Here is a 14,040-nt window from a genome sequence, read left to right on the forward strand (position 1 = left end):
TCATCCTTTGAGTGGCTGGGACTCTAGGCACATCCATTTCCCAGCTGCATTTCATCTTGTTTCCTCTTTCCACTTGAGAGCTATATAAGGGAGTTTAAAAATCTTTCACAGCATAGTGTAAACCATAGTTTTGGCTAATAAAGGAAGAATATAATGTCTTCAGTTTGTATGAACATTCTAATGAAATAAACACTCCTATCCTCTTCCCCTTCTCCCTAGCTAAAATTAACAATCTTACAGTTGAGTTGGGAGAGTAGCAATTAAAGCTTATTAGAGTTTGGCTTACATTTGACCCTGAAGGTAATGCTGTGCTTCTCTCTAGAGATATAACTGCTATAAGCACCACTGGAGTGATACAAGGAAGCCTGTGATTCTGGAAGTAACTCCTGGAGGCTTTGACCAAATAAATCCTGTAACCAACAGAGTACTTTGTTCCTATGACTATAGGAATATTGAAGGCTTTGTAGATCTTTCTGATTATCAAGGAGGATTTTGTATACTTTATGGAGGATTTAGTAGATTGGTAAGTAGTATTTTTGAAAAGACATTTTCAAAGGGAGTCTTGGGAGTCTGGGACGATGACTCAGTTGATGAAGGACTTGAGGACCTGAGATGGATCCACAGAGAATAGTTTAATAATAATAACTGGGAATGGCAGTATATCTGTCATAGCATTGGAGAGACAGACAGACAGACAGACTGGATCTTGGTAGTTAATCAGTCTATACTACTTGGTAAATTCCTGGAGGGGGTGGAGAGAGGTGGACAGTCCTTGAGGAACAACACCTGAGGCTGGCCTCTGGCCTCCACACACACAGGACTATATAACTAGGCAGAAGTGTGATATCAAGAGTCTGGCAGACTGTAGTGTCAGAGATACCTAAGATTGAATCTGTTTTCTGTCTCTAAAATGAGGGGGATAACACGCTGACATTGTGTTTGTGTGTGTGTGTGCGCACACTCATACACATTGCTTAGTAGCATTCCATAAATGGTGCTGTAGTTTTTATCAGCATCATGTCATACCAGAATGTTTCTAGGTGTTCTTTGAAAAATTTAATTCAGGAGGAATTCCATAGTTATAGGGAATTCTGTCCTCTGTTGAGCCATTTGTAAGAAGAAACATGAATGTGTCTGGGGCCTGCAGCATGGTTTTCTCTTGTCATTTTGAGTTACTAAGAGACATCAGAGAGACTGGGAGACACCAGACACTGCTTGCAGTGCTGAAATCCTATTAGTAATGGAAGCTGTTCTGTTTGGATAGAACCATCTTTGCAGAATCTTGCCTTTAATAAAACTTAAGCCTTTGACCTCATATATAAGCACTAGTGTCTAAATTGGATAGGCCTAACTGCACGTTTCCTAGTTCCTGTAGCTGCCTTGTGGCCAGGGAACACTGTCCCAAAATTTAGTGTTCATTGGATAAAATACCATCCCCAAGGTAGCAGAGCAAAGGCAGTACCAGATCTCTGAGATACATAAGAGGATAGATGGTATTAAAAGGAAAGCAAGCAGAATAATGGACATGCAAATAACATGATTTATAACATGCAGTGTGCTGTCAGCCCTTTTCTGTGTAAGGCTCTTTGTTCAGTAGATACAATCCTGGTTTCACTAATCTAGGAACAGGGTAGATATTTTGTTATATCTGAGTATTAAAAAAAAAATGAAAGTCCAAAGGAAAAAGAATGTTTCCCCTCATTTTAAAGTAACAAAGTCTCCTGCCCAAAGGCTGTCTCTTCCCTAGAGTACAGACATTTGCTATGATTGACTTCTTGACAGGAAATGCGCCTAATACTGTCATGTAACAAACTAACTGTCACAGTTACTCAGCTAGGCCATATTGTGGAGCAATAAGGTGAAACTGTTGGGACATTCCTTTTATTGCCTTGACAGTTGGTTTGTAGCAACAATGCCCAATAATGACAAACATTAAAATATTTAACATAATTTTGCAAGAAAATTATCATCTAAAACAGTTCAACTCAGAGCTGCCTTGATTGAAACAGGGACTCTTACTCCACAGTCCCCACCAACTTCCATAGGCTTGGGCTCTTCCTTGGAAACTAGCATGCTGTTTGGTACCAGTGGTGATAACCAGACCCTGAGAAGCTATGGTGTAATTTCTGTTGGCTGAGTTGGTTTAAGGCTTCCTATTGAGACTATGTGTTTTAATTTGTGTTTGTTCTTAACTATAATACACTGCTTACTTACCCCAATAAGTTCTGTTGCTTTTTTTCTTAGAATTGTTACATTAATATTTTTCATGTGTGTTGAGTAAATATGATCCCGTTTTAGTTTTTTGAACCCTGACTTAGAAATTTCAATATCTGTACAGCATTTATTTGCATCAGAACAAAGAGAAGAGATTATTAAAAGTGCAATAGAACATGCTGGCAACTACATAGGGATCTCACTGCGGATCAGGAAAGAACCTTTAGAATTTGAGCAATATTTGAATCTTCGCTTTGGAAAATACAGCACTGATGAGTCTATCACATCTTTGGCAGAGTTTGTGGTCCAAAAAATATCTCCTAGACATTCGGTAAGATCTGTATGTTGAACATAAAAATGTGTTCTGGAGTTTTGACAGCTTTCTTTAATAACTTTTAAATATATTTCCATTTTACTGTTTGAAGGAACCTGTGAAGAGAGTTCTAGCAGTCACAGAAACATGTTTAGTAGAACGAGATCCAGCAACCTATAATATTGCAACCTTGAAGCCCTTGGGAGAAGTAAGCAAGCTTTTTTCACTTAAATGGGCCAGCTTCCTACTGATAAAGTTGGCTAAACTTCTGTTTTAATATACTTATTCATTCCTAAGAAATGAGAAGCAGGCTGGTGTGATGGCTCAGGAGTTCAAGGCCAGTTTCAGCTACATAGCAAGTTCATGGTTAGCCTAGTCTACATGAGCTCAAAAATCAGCAACAACAAAAGTGAATGGGAAACAAGCATAATCTGTATTTAATTATTAACCTTCATATTTATTAGTTTTAGGGCAATGGAGAGCATAAACATTACCTTCCAGATCTACAAAGAATGGAACGTTTATTTCCATAGTTGCATATAAAATGTGAATAAAACTTTTTAAATAATTCTTAAATTCTGACATTAAAGCAGGTTACATTTTTTTAAAATTGACTTTATAAGATACCTAGTTTTTACAATGAAATACTATAGAGCTAAATGTTTAGGGATTTTGGTAAACTTTTTGTTTGTATTTTTTTTTCTTAGGTGTTTGCATTGGTTTGTGACTCGGAAAACCCGCAACTTTTTACCATTGAGTTTATAAAAGGGCAGGTTCGGAAATACTCGTCAACAGAAAGGTAGGGTTTGTGTGTGCATGTGTATCTACTTTTCTTTTCATCATTTCGAGATCATAGTATGCGCAGGGCAAAGGAATTGATCAGCGAGGGATAAAAAACAAAGGTTATAGTTTAGAACTTAGAAATTATCTAATTTGGGAGATAATATTGCTGCATGTTTTATTTTTTCATTTCAATAAATCTTTATTAAAACTAGAGCCAGTTACTAATAAAAAGTATTTTGAAGTTATTCATACAAGTAAAATTAAAATGTTTTTTAAAAGAGAAAGCAAAATATCTTCTTTCATTTTACATACCAGTACCAGTTTCCATTCACTCCTCTCCTCCCATTCCCTTTACCTTTCCTCTCCACCCTACCTGCCATCCACTTCTCAGCGAGGGTAAGGCACATTGCTTTGGGGAAGGTTCAAGGCCCTCCCTACTATATCTAGGCTGAGCAAGGTATCAATCCAAAGAGAATAGGTTCTTAAAAAGCCAGTACAAGCAATAGGGATAAATTTTGGTGCCACTGCCAGTGGCCCCGCAGTCTGCCCCAGCCATGCATCTGTCACCCACATTCAGAGGATTCAGTTTGGTCCCATACTGGTTCCTTTCCTGTCCAGCTGGAGCTAGTGATCTCCCATTAGCTCAGGTAAACTGTTTCATCATGGTCTTGACCTCTTTGTTCATATTCTCATTCTTCCCACTCTTCTACTGGACTTGGGAGCTCAGCCCAGTGCTCCTCTGCGGGTTTCTGCCTTTGTTCCATCAGTTGCTGGATGAAGGTTCTATGGTGACATGTAAGATATTCATCAATCTGACTACAGGGCAAATAGTCTCTACTATTGCTTAGGGTCTTGGGGGTTATCCTTGTGGGTTCCTGGGAATTTCTCTAGTGCCAGGTTTCTTGCTAGCCCTACAATGTCTCCCTCAATCAAAATAACTCTTTCCTTGCTTTCATCTCTGTCTTTTCTTCATCTCGACTATCCCATTCCCTCAAGTTCTCCTCCTCCCTCCCCTTTTCCCCTTCTGACCTCCCTTCTCCTCCCACCCTGCTGAATATTTTAAATGACCTCAGTTATCCTGATCAGTGTTGATGTGCGTATCCAGAAGCTAACCTAATCCTGATGAGGCTTGTCTTGTCAGTTATTCTGTCACACACAGCCAAGAAGCACTTATATTCGTGGTAACGTTTTAGAATTGCCAAAAACTAAAAACTGCTTGTATCATGAACTGAGTCAGTACCCAGAGTGTCGTGTATCCACACAGTGGATGATGGCTCTTAAGCAGTGTAGACACTGTCCATGAGCAACTAGGATGAATCCTGAAAACAGGTGATGAACAATATAAGCAAGACACGTGAGACTACATGTTGTGTGGTTGTGCTTTGTTGACTGTTCTTTAGAAATTGGAAGTAGATGCAGCCCATCTGTGATCAGCTCTGTACAAATAGACACTAAGAAACTTTTTGTGGTAGTCAAAATGAATAAAAACTGGATCATGATGATCGTCCAACTATTTTAATTTATACAAAATTATGAAAGATTTTTGTGGAATTTTGTGATTTGTATGTCAGACCCAAGGAAAGATGGTAAAGATAGATAATCTTTAGACACCAAAAACCAAGAAACATGCAAACCAGAGTGCTGTCTGCCTAATACCAGGTCATAGAGTAGCAGTATGGTGAAGGACTGCTATGACTATGCAGTCTGTGCTGGAACTCTGCTGTTCTTGCTGCCCACTGAGCCCTAGTACATCCCCTAGCATGTTACCTGCAGAAAAGCCTGTGCTGTATTCTGGACCCAGAGTCCCCTTAAGTATCAAACCTAAAGCTTTTTACTTTTTAACTTTGCTTAGAGATTCCTTGTTAGCAAGTTTGCTGGATGGAGTAAGAGCCTCTGGTAACAGAGATGTTTGTGTTAAGATGACACCGACCCACAAAGGTCAGCGATGGGGGTTACTCAGCATGCCTATAGATGAGGAAGTTGAGAGTCTTCACCTCAGATTTCTAGCCACACCTCCTAGTAAGTACTTGTTTAATGCAATTACATTTCCACCCACCAACATGACAATAGTTTAAAAACTAGGAATTCAAAGCTTTAAATCTCTTGAACTTTTTCATCTCTTTATAGATGGCAACTTTGCTGATGCTGTATTCAGGTTCAACGCTAACATTTCCTACAGCGGAGTTCTGCATGCTGTAACGCAGGATGTAAGATACATTGTGTTGTACTCTTGCTCATTGTAATTGACTTTGGTTATGGAAACTCTACCCAATTACTTACTCTTTCTTTACTTAGGGTCTCTTCTCAGAAAACAAGGAAAAGCTAATCAATAATGCCATAACGGCATTGTTGTCCCAAGAAGGAGATGTTGTTGCTTCAAATGCAGAACTTGAGAGCCAGTTCCAAGCTGTGAGGAGGCTTGTAGCCTCCAAAGCTGGTTTTCTGGCCTTCACTCAGCTTCCAAAGTAAGTTAGCCAGAGTGGGAGAGGGCTTGCTACTTCAATGTCAGGGCCTGGATTTGGTCTCTATGACTATAAAAAATAATTCATGTTGTGTTCTGGACCTAACTTTATGTAAAGATTTTGAACATCTTAAGATAGAAAATACTTAGTAATTTATTTCTTTTTTTTTCCTTTTCTTTTTAAAACAATCTTATTTTACATATTAATTCCAGGTCCCTCTCCCTCCAGTCCTCCTGCTCACCTCATCTTCTTCCCATCCTACCTCCTCCCATCCACTCCTCAGAGAGGGTGAGGCCTCCCATGAGGAGTCAACAAAGTCTATCACGTCACCTGAGACAGGACTAGGGCCCTCCTCCCTATATTTAGGCTAGACAAAGTATCTCTCCATAGGGAATGGTCTCCAGAGATCCAGTTCGTGCACTAGGAATAAATACTGGTTCCTCTGCTAGTGGCCCCACAAACTGCCCAAACCACACAATCACTCATCTTCAGAGGACCTAGTTTGGTCTTATGCAGGTTCCCCAGTTGTCAGTCCCACTAGCTCAGGTCAGCTGTTTCTGTGGTTTTCCTATCATGGTCTTGTCCCCTTTGCTTGTAATATTGCTCCTCCCTGTCTATGGCTGGACTCCAGGAGTTTGGCCCAGTGCTTAGCCGTGGATCTCTACATCTGCTTTCATCAGATACTGGATGAAGGTTCTATGATAACAATTAAGGTAGTCACCAATCTGATTACAGGGGAAGGGCAGTTTAGGTGCCCTCTCCACTATTACTTAAATTCTTACCTAGAGTCATCCTTGTGGATTCCTGGGAATTTTCCTAGTGCCTGGTTTCTTGCTAACCCCATAATAGCTCCCTCTTTCAAGGTATCTCTTTCCTTGCTCTCCCTCTCTGGTCTTCACCCAACTTGATTTTCCCGATCCCTCATGTACTCCTCCCCGCTCCCCTTCTCCCTCCCCACTCCCTACCACCCTCCCCTGTCCCTCTACAATGACACATTACTAAAGAGATGTTGTCTACTTCCCCTTCCCAGCAGAATCTCTGTGTCTCTCTTAGGGTTCTCCTTGTTTCTTGTCTTCTCTGGGGTTGTGGACTATAGGCTGGTTAATCTTTGCTTTATGTCTAATACCCACTTATGAGAGTACATACCATGTTTGTTTTTCTGTGTCTGGGTTACCTCACTCAGTATTTTTTTTTCTAGTTCCATCCATTTGCCCACAAATTTCAAGATGTCGTTGTTTATTACCACTGAGTAGTATTTCATTGTGTAAATATACCACATTTTCTTTATCCATTCTTCAGTTGAGGGGCATCTTAGTTTGTTTCCAGGTTCTGACTATTACGAATAATGCTGCTATTAACATAGTTGAGCAGATGTCCTTGTGGTATGGGTCTGCATCCTTTGGGTATATGCCCAAGAGTGATATTGCTGGGTCTTGAGGCAGATTGATTCCCAATTTTCTGAGATACCACCGTACTGATTTCCAAAGTGGCTGTACAAGTTTGCACTCCCACCAGCAGTGGAGGAGTGTTCCCCTTACTCTGCATCCTTTCCAGCATAAGCTATCATCTGTGCTTTTAATCTTGGACTTTCTGACTCATGTAAGATGATATCTCAGAGTCATTTGATTTGCATTTCCCTAATGACTAAGGGTGTTGAGCATTTCCTTAAGTGCCTTTTGGCCATTTGAGATCCTTTTTTGAGAATTCTGTTTGATATTGATATTTTGATATCTAGTTTCTTGAGTTGTCTGCATATTTTGGAGATCAGTCCTCTGTCCAATGTGGGCTTGGTGAAAATTTTTTTTCTCATTCTGTAGGTTGCCGTTTTGTCTTGTTGACCGTGTCCTTTGCCTTATAGAAGCTTCTCGGTTTCAGAAGTTCCCATTTATTGTTGATCTCGGTGTCTGTGATACTGGTATTATATTCAGGAAGCGATCTCTTGTGTGAATGCATTCAAGGCTATTTTCCACTTTCTCTTCTGTGAGGTTCAGTGTGACTGGATTTATGTTGAGGTCTTTGATTCATTTGGAATTGAGTTTTGTGCATGGTAATAGATATGGATCTATTTGCATTCTTCTACATGGAACATCCAGTTATGCCAGCACCATTTGTTGAAGATGCTTTTTTTATTGTATAATTTTAGCTTCTTTGTCAAAGATCAGGTGTTCATAAGTGCATGGATTAATGTCAGGAGCTTCAATTTGATTCCATTTGTCCTCCTGTTTTTGTGTCATTACCAAGCTGTTTTCATTATTAAGCTCTGTAGTAGAGCTTGTCAGGGATGATGATGCCTCCAGAAGTTGTACAGAATTGTTTTGGCTATCCTGGGTTTTTTATTTTTCCAATTGAAGTTGAGTATTGTTCTTTCAAGGTCTGTAAAGAATTGTGCTGGGATTTTGAAGGGGATTGCATTGAATCTGTAGATTGCTTTTGGTAAGATTACCATTTTTACTATGTTGATCCTACCTATCCAAGAGTATTTCTTTATGTAAACTAGATGTAATAACTTACATACGGTGATTTGGTGGTTTTTATCCATGAGCAATGAAAAGGGAAGGTAGGTGGAGCTGATATGGGATTTTGGCCCCATATTATCACTGACTTGTATGTTAATGAATTTGAGTAATTATTTGCCTTTTCCTTAATACTAAAAAAGTTTCCTGTTAAAGCAAATAGCTAGGCTTAGGAAAGTGCATCCCAGAGGTGAGGTTCAGAAAATCCAACTGATGCTCTGCCACTCTGAAAACTTAAGATGACTTGTAATTTTAATAAAAAAAAAAAAGTTCTGATTTTCTACTTGGTGTTTATTCTGAAAGGTTTCGGGAACGCCTAGGAGTGAAGGTAGTGAAAGCACTCAAGAGAAGCCACAATGGCGTCGTCCACGCAGCTGTCGATATGCTCTGTGCCCTCATGTGTGTAAGTTTTCTTCCCAAGTGGCTGGAGGGTCCTGTTTCCATAAATCCAGGTTTTCTTTACCAATCCAGTTGTGCATTTCCTAAATTGTTCTCATGGCCATTTGTTTATTAGTTAACATTTATTAGCATATTATATGTACTAAGTGGTGTTTTATGTGCTAGATATAAAACTGTTGGGAAATAGTTCCTGTCCAAATTGTTAGCAGCCTAGTCTGGCAGACTCATGTGCAGTGTGAAGCAGAGGCCATGGCACCGCTGAGGGGCAGCCCTTAGCAGTCTTTAGTGGTGGTAAGGAGAAGGATTCTCAGTGTTTCTTAGAACCCATATTTGACCTTAATCTTAAAACTGGAATAGGGTCTTTCAGTTCTGGCTAGTAGGCCTTGCCTGGCATAGAGGATGGCTTGTCCAAAGGCATGTGTGAGAAGCCGCAAACACTACAGTTAATGATTGGAATGTGTGTGGAATGGGCAAAGGTGGGTAATTTGGACCCGAAGCTAGAGGTGTGTGCAGAGACGGTTGTTGAAAAGCCTTCTCTGTCAGAACAAAGAATGGGATTTATCCTTTATATAAGGATCACCTGAAAGGTTTTTTCAACAAGGGAGCAGTCACAAGACTAGGTTTGGCTTTCAGAAAACCCACTCTGGTGGAACATAGAGCAGAGATAAAAGTTAGAAACTGGTAGACCTGATTGTCATGTAAAGAATGAGATGTTAAGCTGGGGTAATGACAGTGGCTGAAGAAGCAACACATGAAAATCCAGTGGTAACGATCTTGCTTTTTATGGCACACTGTGTGGAGAGAGTGACAGCTGTTGTGTGTGGCCAAGTTTCTGATGTATCTCAGTATTTTGTGCAGTATCTGAGCTTTTTCTATATGCAAAGCTTTATAGGCAATCAGTGATAGAGGACAAACATACATAATCACTGTATAACACCTGTATTTATTCCCTGAAGTGGATTAAAGTTTATTATCTTAACTATTCCATATAGTCCTGATTAAGAGTTAAACTAGAACATAAAACAAAAGTAGGTGAAACAGGCCGAGTTCTCATTGGTGTTGGAATTGGCTTTGTGTATGGCTGACTGGTTGATTCTGGTAGTCGTGTTTCACAGCTGAGTCACCCTTACCTTGCCTAAGCCTCCTATTAGGTCACAGGGTCCGGACTCTGCTTCTGACCACCATGCAGGCATTCAGTCAAGGACAGCTGAAAAAAATGAAATGCATGCCCTGGCAATGCTGAAGCATGCATGGGTAGCCCGTTCTGTTGAACTTGTCCGCATTGGGTTTCACCCTCTAAACTGATGAGAAGACTGACCAGGTCTCTTCCTCAAGAGGGCACCAGATCTCATTGCAGGTGGTTGTGAGCCCTCATGTGGTTGCTGTGAACTGGACTAAGGACCCCTGGAAGAGCAGCCAGTGAGCACTCTTAACTGCTCAGCAATCTCTATGTTTGCTACTTCACTAATTTTAGCACTTGCTTTCAAATTCCAAGTTTCATCATTTCAAATTTAAGTTATAAGATTCTTGGTGTGGGGGATTGTTTTCCTTTGGTGAGAAAGGCCTGTGACTGAAAAAGGCATTGCTTGTGCATTGAATATATAGTAAGAACATGTTGGGTTCTTTGTCAGGGAGTCACCAGGTCTAAGCAGACACTGGAGAAACTGGCAGTTCTGCCTGCTTCTCGTCACGAGTTTCCTTTCTGCTGTGTGATTTAAAGGCTATGGGTTTTAATTGCTTCCACGTGATGTGAACGTTCTCTGTAAATAGCTTTTTTGTGATGCCAGCACAGAATACTGCTTCTGAATTTCACTCTTTTTAATCAATAGCCCATGCATGATGACTATGACTTAAGACAGGAGCAGCTAAACAAAGCTTCTCTTCTCTCTTCAAAGAAGTTTCTGGAAAACTTACTGGAGAAATTTAATTCCCACGTGGTGAGTTGTAACTACCCTTTCCTTCATGGGAAATGTGATACAGAGATTTCCTAGAAGTGCAGTGTGGACTTGATTTGTCACAAAGCTCATCCTCAAATAGGCGTGTTTCATCTTTGCTACCAGTGGCAAAATATTTGTGCATTTTATTAGCTAATATAGCAACTAGAGATCGCTAATTTTTATTATTAGCTAATGCATCAAATGGAGAAGGGTACCAGTAAATGCCTTCAGACTTTTATAATGATATTTCAGATTTTTTTCTTCTTTAGAAAATGTCATGAAATAAATTGTTCTAAAAATAAGTCTTCCTTAACTGACAACTAGTCTCTCAGGCACTGGATATCTTAGAGGACAGAAATTCTGTGAATACAAACACATTCCCACAATTTTAAAAGTATTTTTAGATTGCATTTAGAAAAATGTATATGTAGGTATCTTGCCTGCTTGTATGTCTGTGCCACATGGGTACAGTGCCCATGGAGGTCAGACGAGGTCATCAGATCCCCTGAGACTAGAGTTAAATTTAGTTGTGAGCTTAGCTGTCATGTGGGTGCTGGGGTCTGAACCCAGGTTGCCTGCAAGCACAACAAACATTAACTGTTCTGTTAACTGCATGCCTTTAATTCCAGGACACAAGAGGTAGAGACAGACAGATCTCAGAGTTCGAGGCCAGCCTGGTAACAGGGTGAGATCTATGACAGCCAGGGCTACACAGAGAAGCCCTCTTTTGAAAAGCAAAACAACAACAACAAAAAGTTAACTGCTGAGCCAGTTTTCAGGCCTGTAATTGCTTTCTTTCTTTGCTCCACTCAGTTACAGATTAACTTTAGGTAGAATGCATTTCGAGAAATTTGGAACATTGTCTTGAGCTTTGACTGAATTTTAATTGTTTCTTTTGAAGATAATAAGCAGTGGATTTGCTTTATTGGCTAATAAATAAGTACTTAAACATCATAAATTTGAATCTGTTGAAAAATTCAGGTCATTATTCATGTCTGACACCAGAATTAAGAGACATGAACTTGTCATTGCTGTGTTGGAACTGGAGCTCACTGTGTTTGTTCTAAGCAATGTACTGCTTTCTTTCAGGATCATGGGACTGGTGCCCTAGTAATTAGTTCACTCTTGGACTTCCTTACCTTTGCCCTCTGTGCTCCATATAGTGAGACAACCGAAGGGCAGCAGTTTGATATGCTCTTAGAGATGGTAGCCTCCAATGGAAGAACCCTCTTTAAGCTCTTCCAGGTGAGCCTGTCTAATGACTGCACTGACTGAATTTTTACATGAAGAATTTTTGCTTCCCCACCCTTTCCAGTGCAGGATCAGTAATTCAGGGTCTTGGCTGTGTACCAAGGCAAGCACTCCGCTGCTGAGTTCTACCCACAGCTGGATCAGAGTTCAATAGTGTGCACACTTCCGTTGTACAGTGTAGCCGTGGACATCACATGTCAGAAGATTTTTAATTGCAGGTTTCTTGGTGTTTCATGTAGAGCTTTCCACATGCTATTGACTGCTGTTGTGTGTACTTCTCCAAGTGAAAAGCTTACTTTGTGGGGAAGGACTAAAGTTCCCTTTCTTTACAAATGTCCAAATAATCAAATGAGTTTTAACCACATTTACATATATGAGATTTTAGTATTATTAGTGTTGCTTCAAATCATTCAAATTCAGGTAATGATTGTATATATTTTTATTCATGTAAGTGTTGCCTGTTTTCCACCTACGTAGACCAGCTTGTTTAAAATTTGACTCTGATCTGACTTAGAGATGTATCTTTTCCTGATTGGTTTTCCTAGTTTGTTGCTTTTACTTGCACAAATTGTGTGTGCTCCTTAGGTCTGACAGCTAAATGTGTCAGAATGAAATTCTCTTATTCACTGATGTTTTCCCTTTCATTTTTAAAGCATCCTTCCATGGCAATTGTAAAGGGAGCTGGATTGGTTATGAAGGCAATAATAGAGGTGAGAGAATAATTTTGAAGTCTTAAAGTTCCTGGAATTTTGATTGATTCTTTTAACTGACTTTGACAACATTGCCATTCAGTCTTTGGGAAACTTTCAGTTCTCTGGGTAAGAAAGACAGTTTTAGATCTTTATTCAGAATTTGAGCATAGAGCTCATGCTGAAAATATATTTATACTGTCATCTCCAGATATTGTACTCACACCTTGCTTATTTGCTGTGTCATAAAGTCAGCTTTCTTCCATTTCCCTTGATGGTGGGTGCATTGAATTTGAGATATGGAGGCTGTGCCAGGATCTGCTGTGGAAAAGTTAATGGGAAAAGGATGCCATTGTGAGTGATAGCAGAAGTCCCTGCTGTGGTCACTAAGCTGTAGGCATCAGGACTCATGGTAGCCATGAGATGCTGCTTCTGCAGGGTCAGTGCTTTAGCCTCCTGTTGTTAAAAGATAAAGTCATGGGCTGAACAGATGGCTGGGTGATTAAGAGCACTGATTGCTCTTACAGAGGAGTCTGGTTCAATTCTCAGCACTGAAGTAGCTCCCAGCAGTCTTTCATTTCAGTTCTTTGGAATCTGTTGCCCTCTTCTGGCTTCTGTGAGCAATGCATGCATTTGGTGCACAGATAAGAACAGGCAAAAATAAAATAAAATCTTGTTAAAAAATTGAAAGGTAAAATCATAGTTACCAAATAGCAGCTGCATTCTGTGATGTTTTTGGTGCCATTGGTCTAAGTGGCTTTTGAATTCTTGTATCTTTATTATGTCATGCTAGCAGTTCAGATGAAATGTGAGATTCTGTTCATCACAAAGCTTGACTATTGTGGTGCATAAAAACAACTTGATGAAAAGCAAAGAATTAGTTTGCCCTTAAGTATTTGCATGCAAAGAAAACTTTTTTTTTAAAAGGATGTAGATGTCAAACTGGTTAGAACATCAAAGTTTGCTTTGTTTCTGTCATGCATGTTTAGTGTATATATACATTGCTGAATTCTAAATTTCTCGCTCCAGCTAATAGGTTCTAAAAATGGCTATCACATCCTTCACTTTTGCAGAGCTCATGGCAGCCAGGCACAGTTAGGACCCTGATGTCAGTCTTCTCTTGACACTGTTATTCCAGCATTTGCCATTCCTATAATAGAAGCATTCATCCTTTATAAACAAGGCACTGACCTTGGGCTTCCCAGACAGATATCACATTCAATTTATAGCCAGTGATTAGACCTCATGTCTATGAAAGATATAATTTGTACACAATCTTGGCAAGTAGTGCAAATGTATGTAAACCTTGAAGGAAATGTTCTGATATTCAGTAAAAAGAAACACAAGTGACAAATAAAAATAACCTATTTTTAATCACTGAGAAATTCATAAGCATTTTGGTGAGTTTACCCTCAGATTGCATACTATTCAAAGTGATGCATGTGGTCCAGGTATGTGGCACACACCTTTAATCCCAGC

At 39.8% G+C, this 14,040-nt stretch overlaps 1 protein-coding gene across 3 annotated transcripts in view; it reads left to right on the forward strand.

Moving 5' to 3' along the window:
• The window catches only part of Dnajc13 (DnaJ heat shock protein family (Hsp40) member C13), a 123,249-nt gene that overhangs the window by 39,760 nt on the left and 69,449 nt on the right, over positions 1-14,040 (forward strand). For all 3 annotated transcript variants that reach the window (XR_005976505.1, XM_041677122.1, XM_041677123.1), the window contains exons 6-16: positions 323-523; positions 2,339-2,545; positions 2,640-2,735; positions 3,235-3,326; positions 5,163-5,329; positions 5,438-5,517; positions 5,606-5,775; positions 8,589-8,688; positions 10,514-10,621; positions 11,711-11,866; positions 12,526-12,582. Coding sequence is in view for 2 of the 3 variants with exons in the window: in XM_041677122.1 (XP_041533056.1) it covers positions 323-523; positions 2,339-2,545; positions 2,640-2,735; positions 3,235-3,326; positions 5,163-5,329; positions 5,438-5,517; positions 5,606-5,775; positions 8,589-8,688; positions 10,514-10,621; positions 11,711-11,866; positions 12,526-12,582 (1,434 nt within the window). In the remaining variant the exon portion in view is untranslated. The remainder of the gene's footprint in view (positions 1-322; positions 524-2,338; positions 2,546-2,639; positions 2,736-3,234; positions 3,327-5,162; positions 5,330-5,437; positions 5,518-5,605; positions 5,776-8,588; positions 8,689-10,513; positions 10,622-11,710; positions 11,867-12,525; positions 12,583-14,040) is intronic.

This window comes from Microtus oregoni, unplaced genomic scaffold (assembly GCF_018167655.1).
Source record: "Microtus oregoni isolate MIOR12 unplaced genomic scaffold, Mior012 000028F_ref0000031, whole genome shotgun sequence".
Taxonomy (NCBI): Eukaryota; Metazoa; Chordata; class Mammalia; order Rodentia; family Cricetidae; genus Microtus; species Microtus oregoni.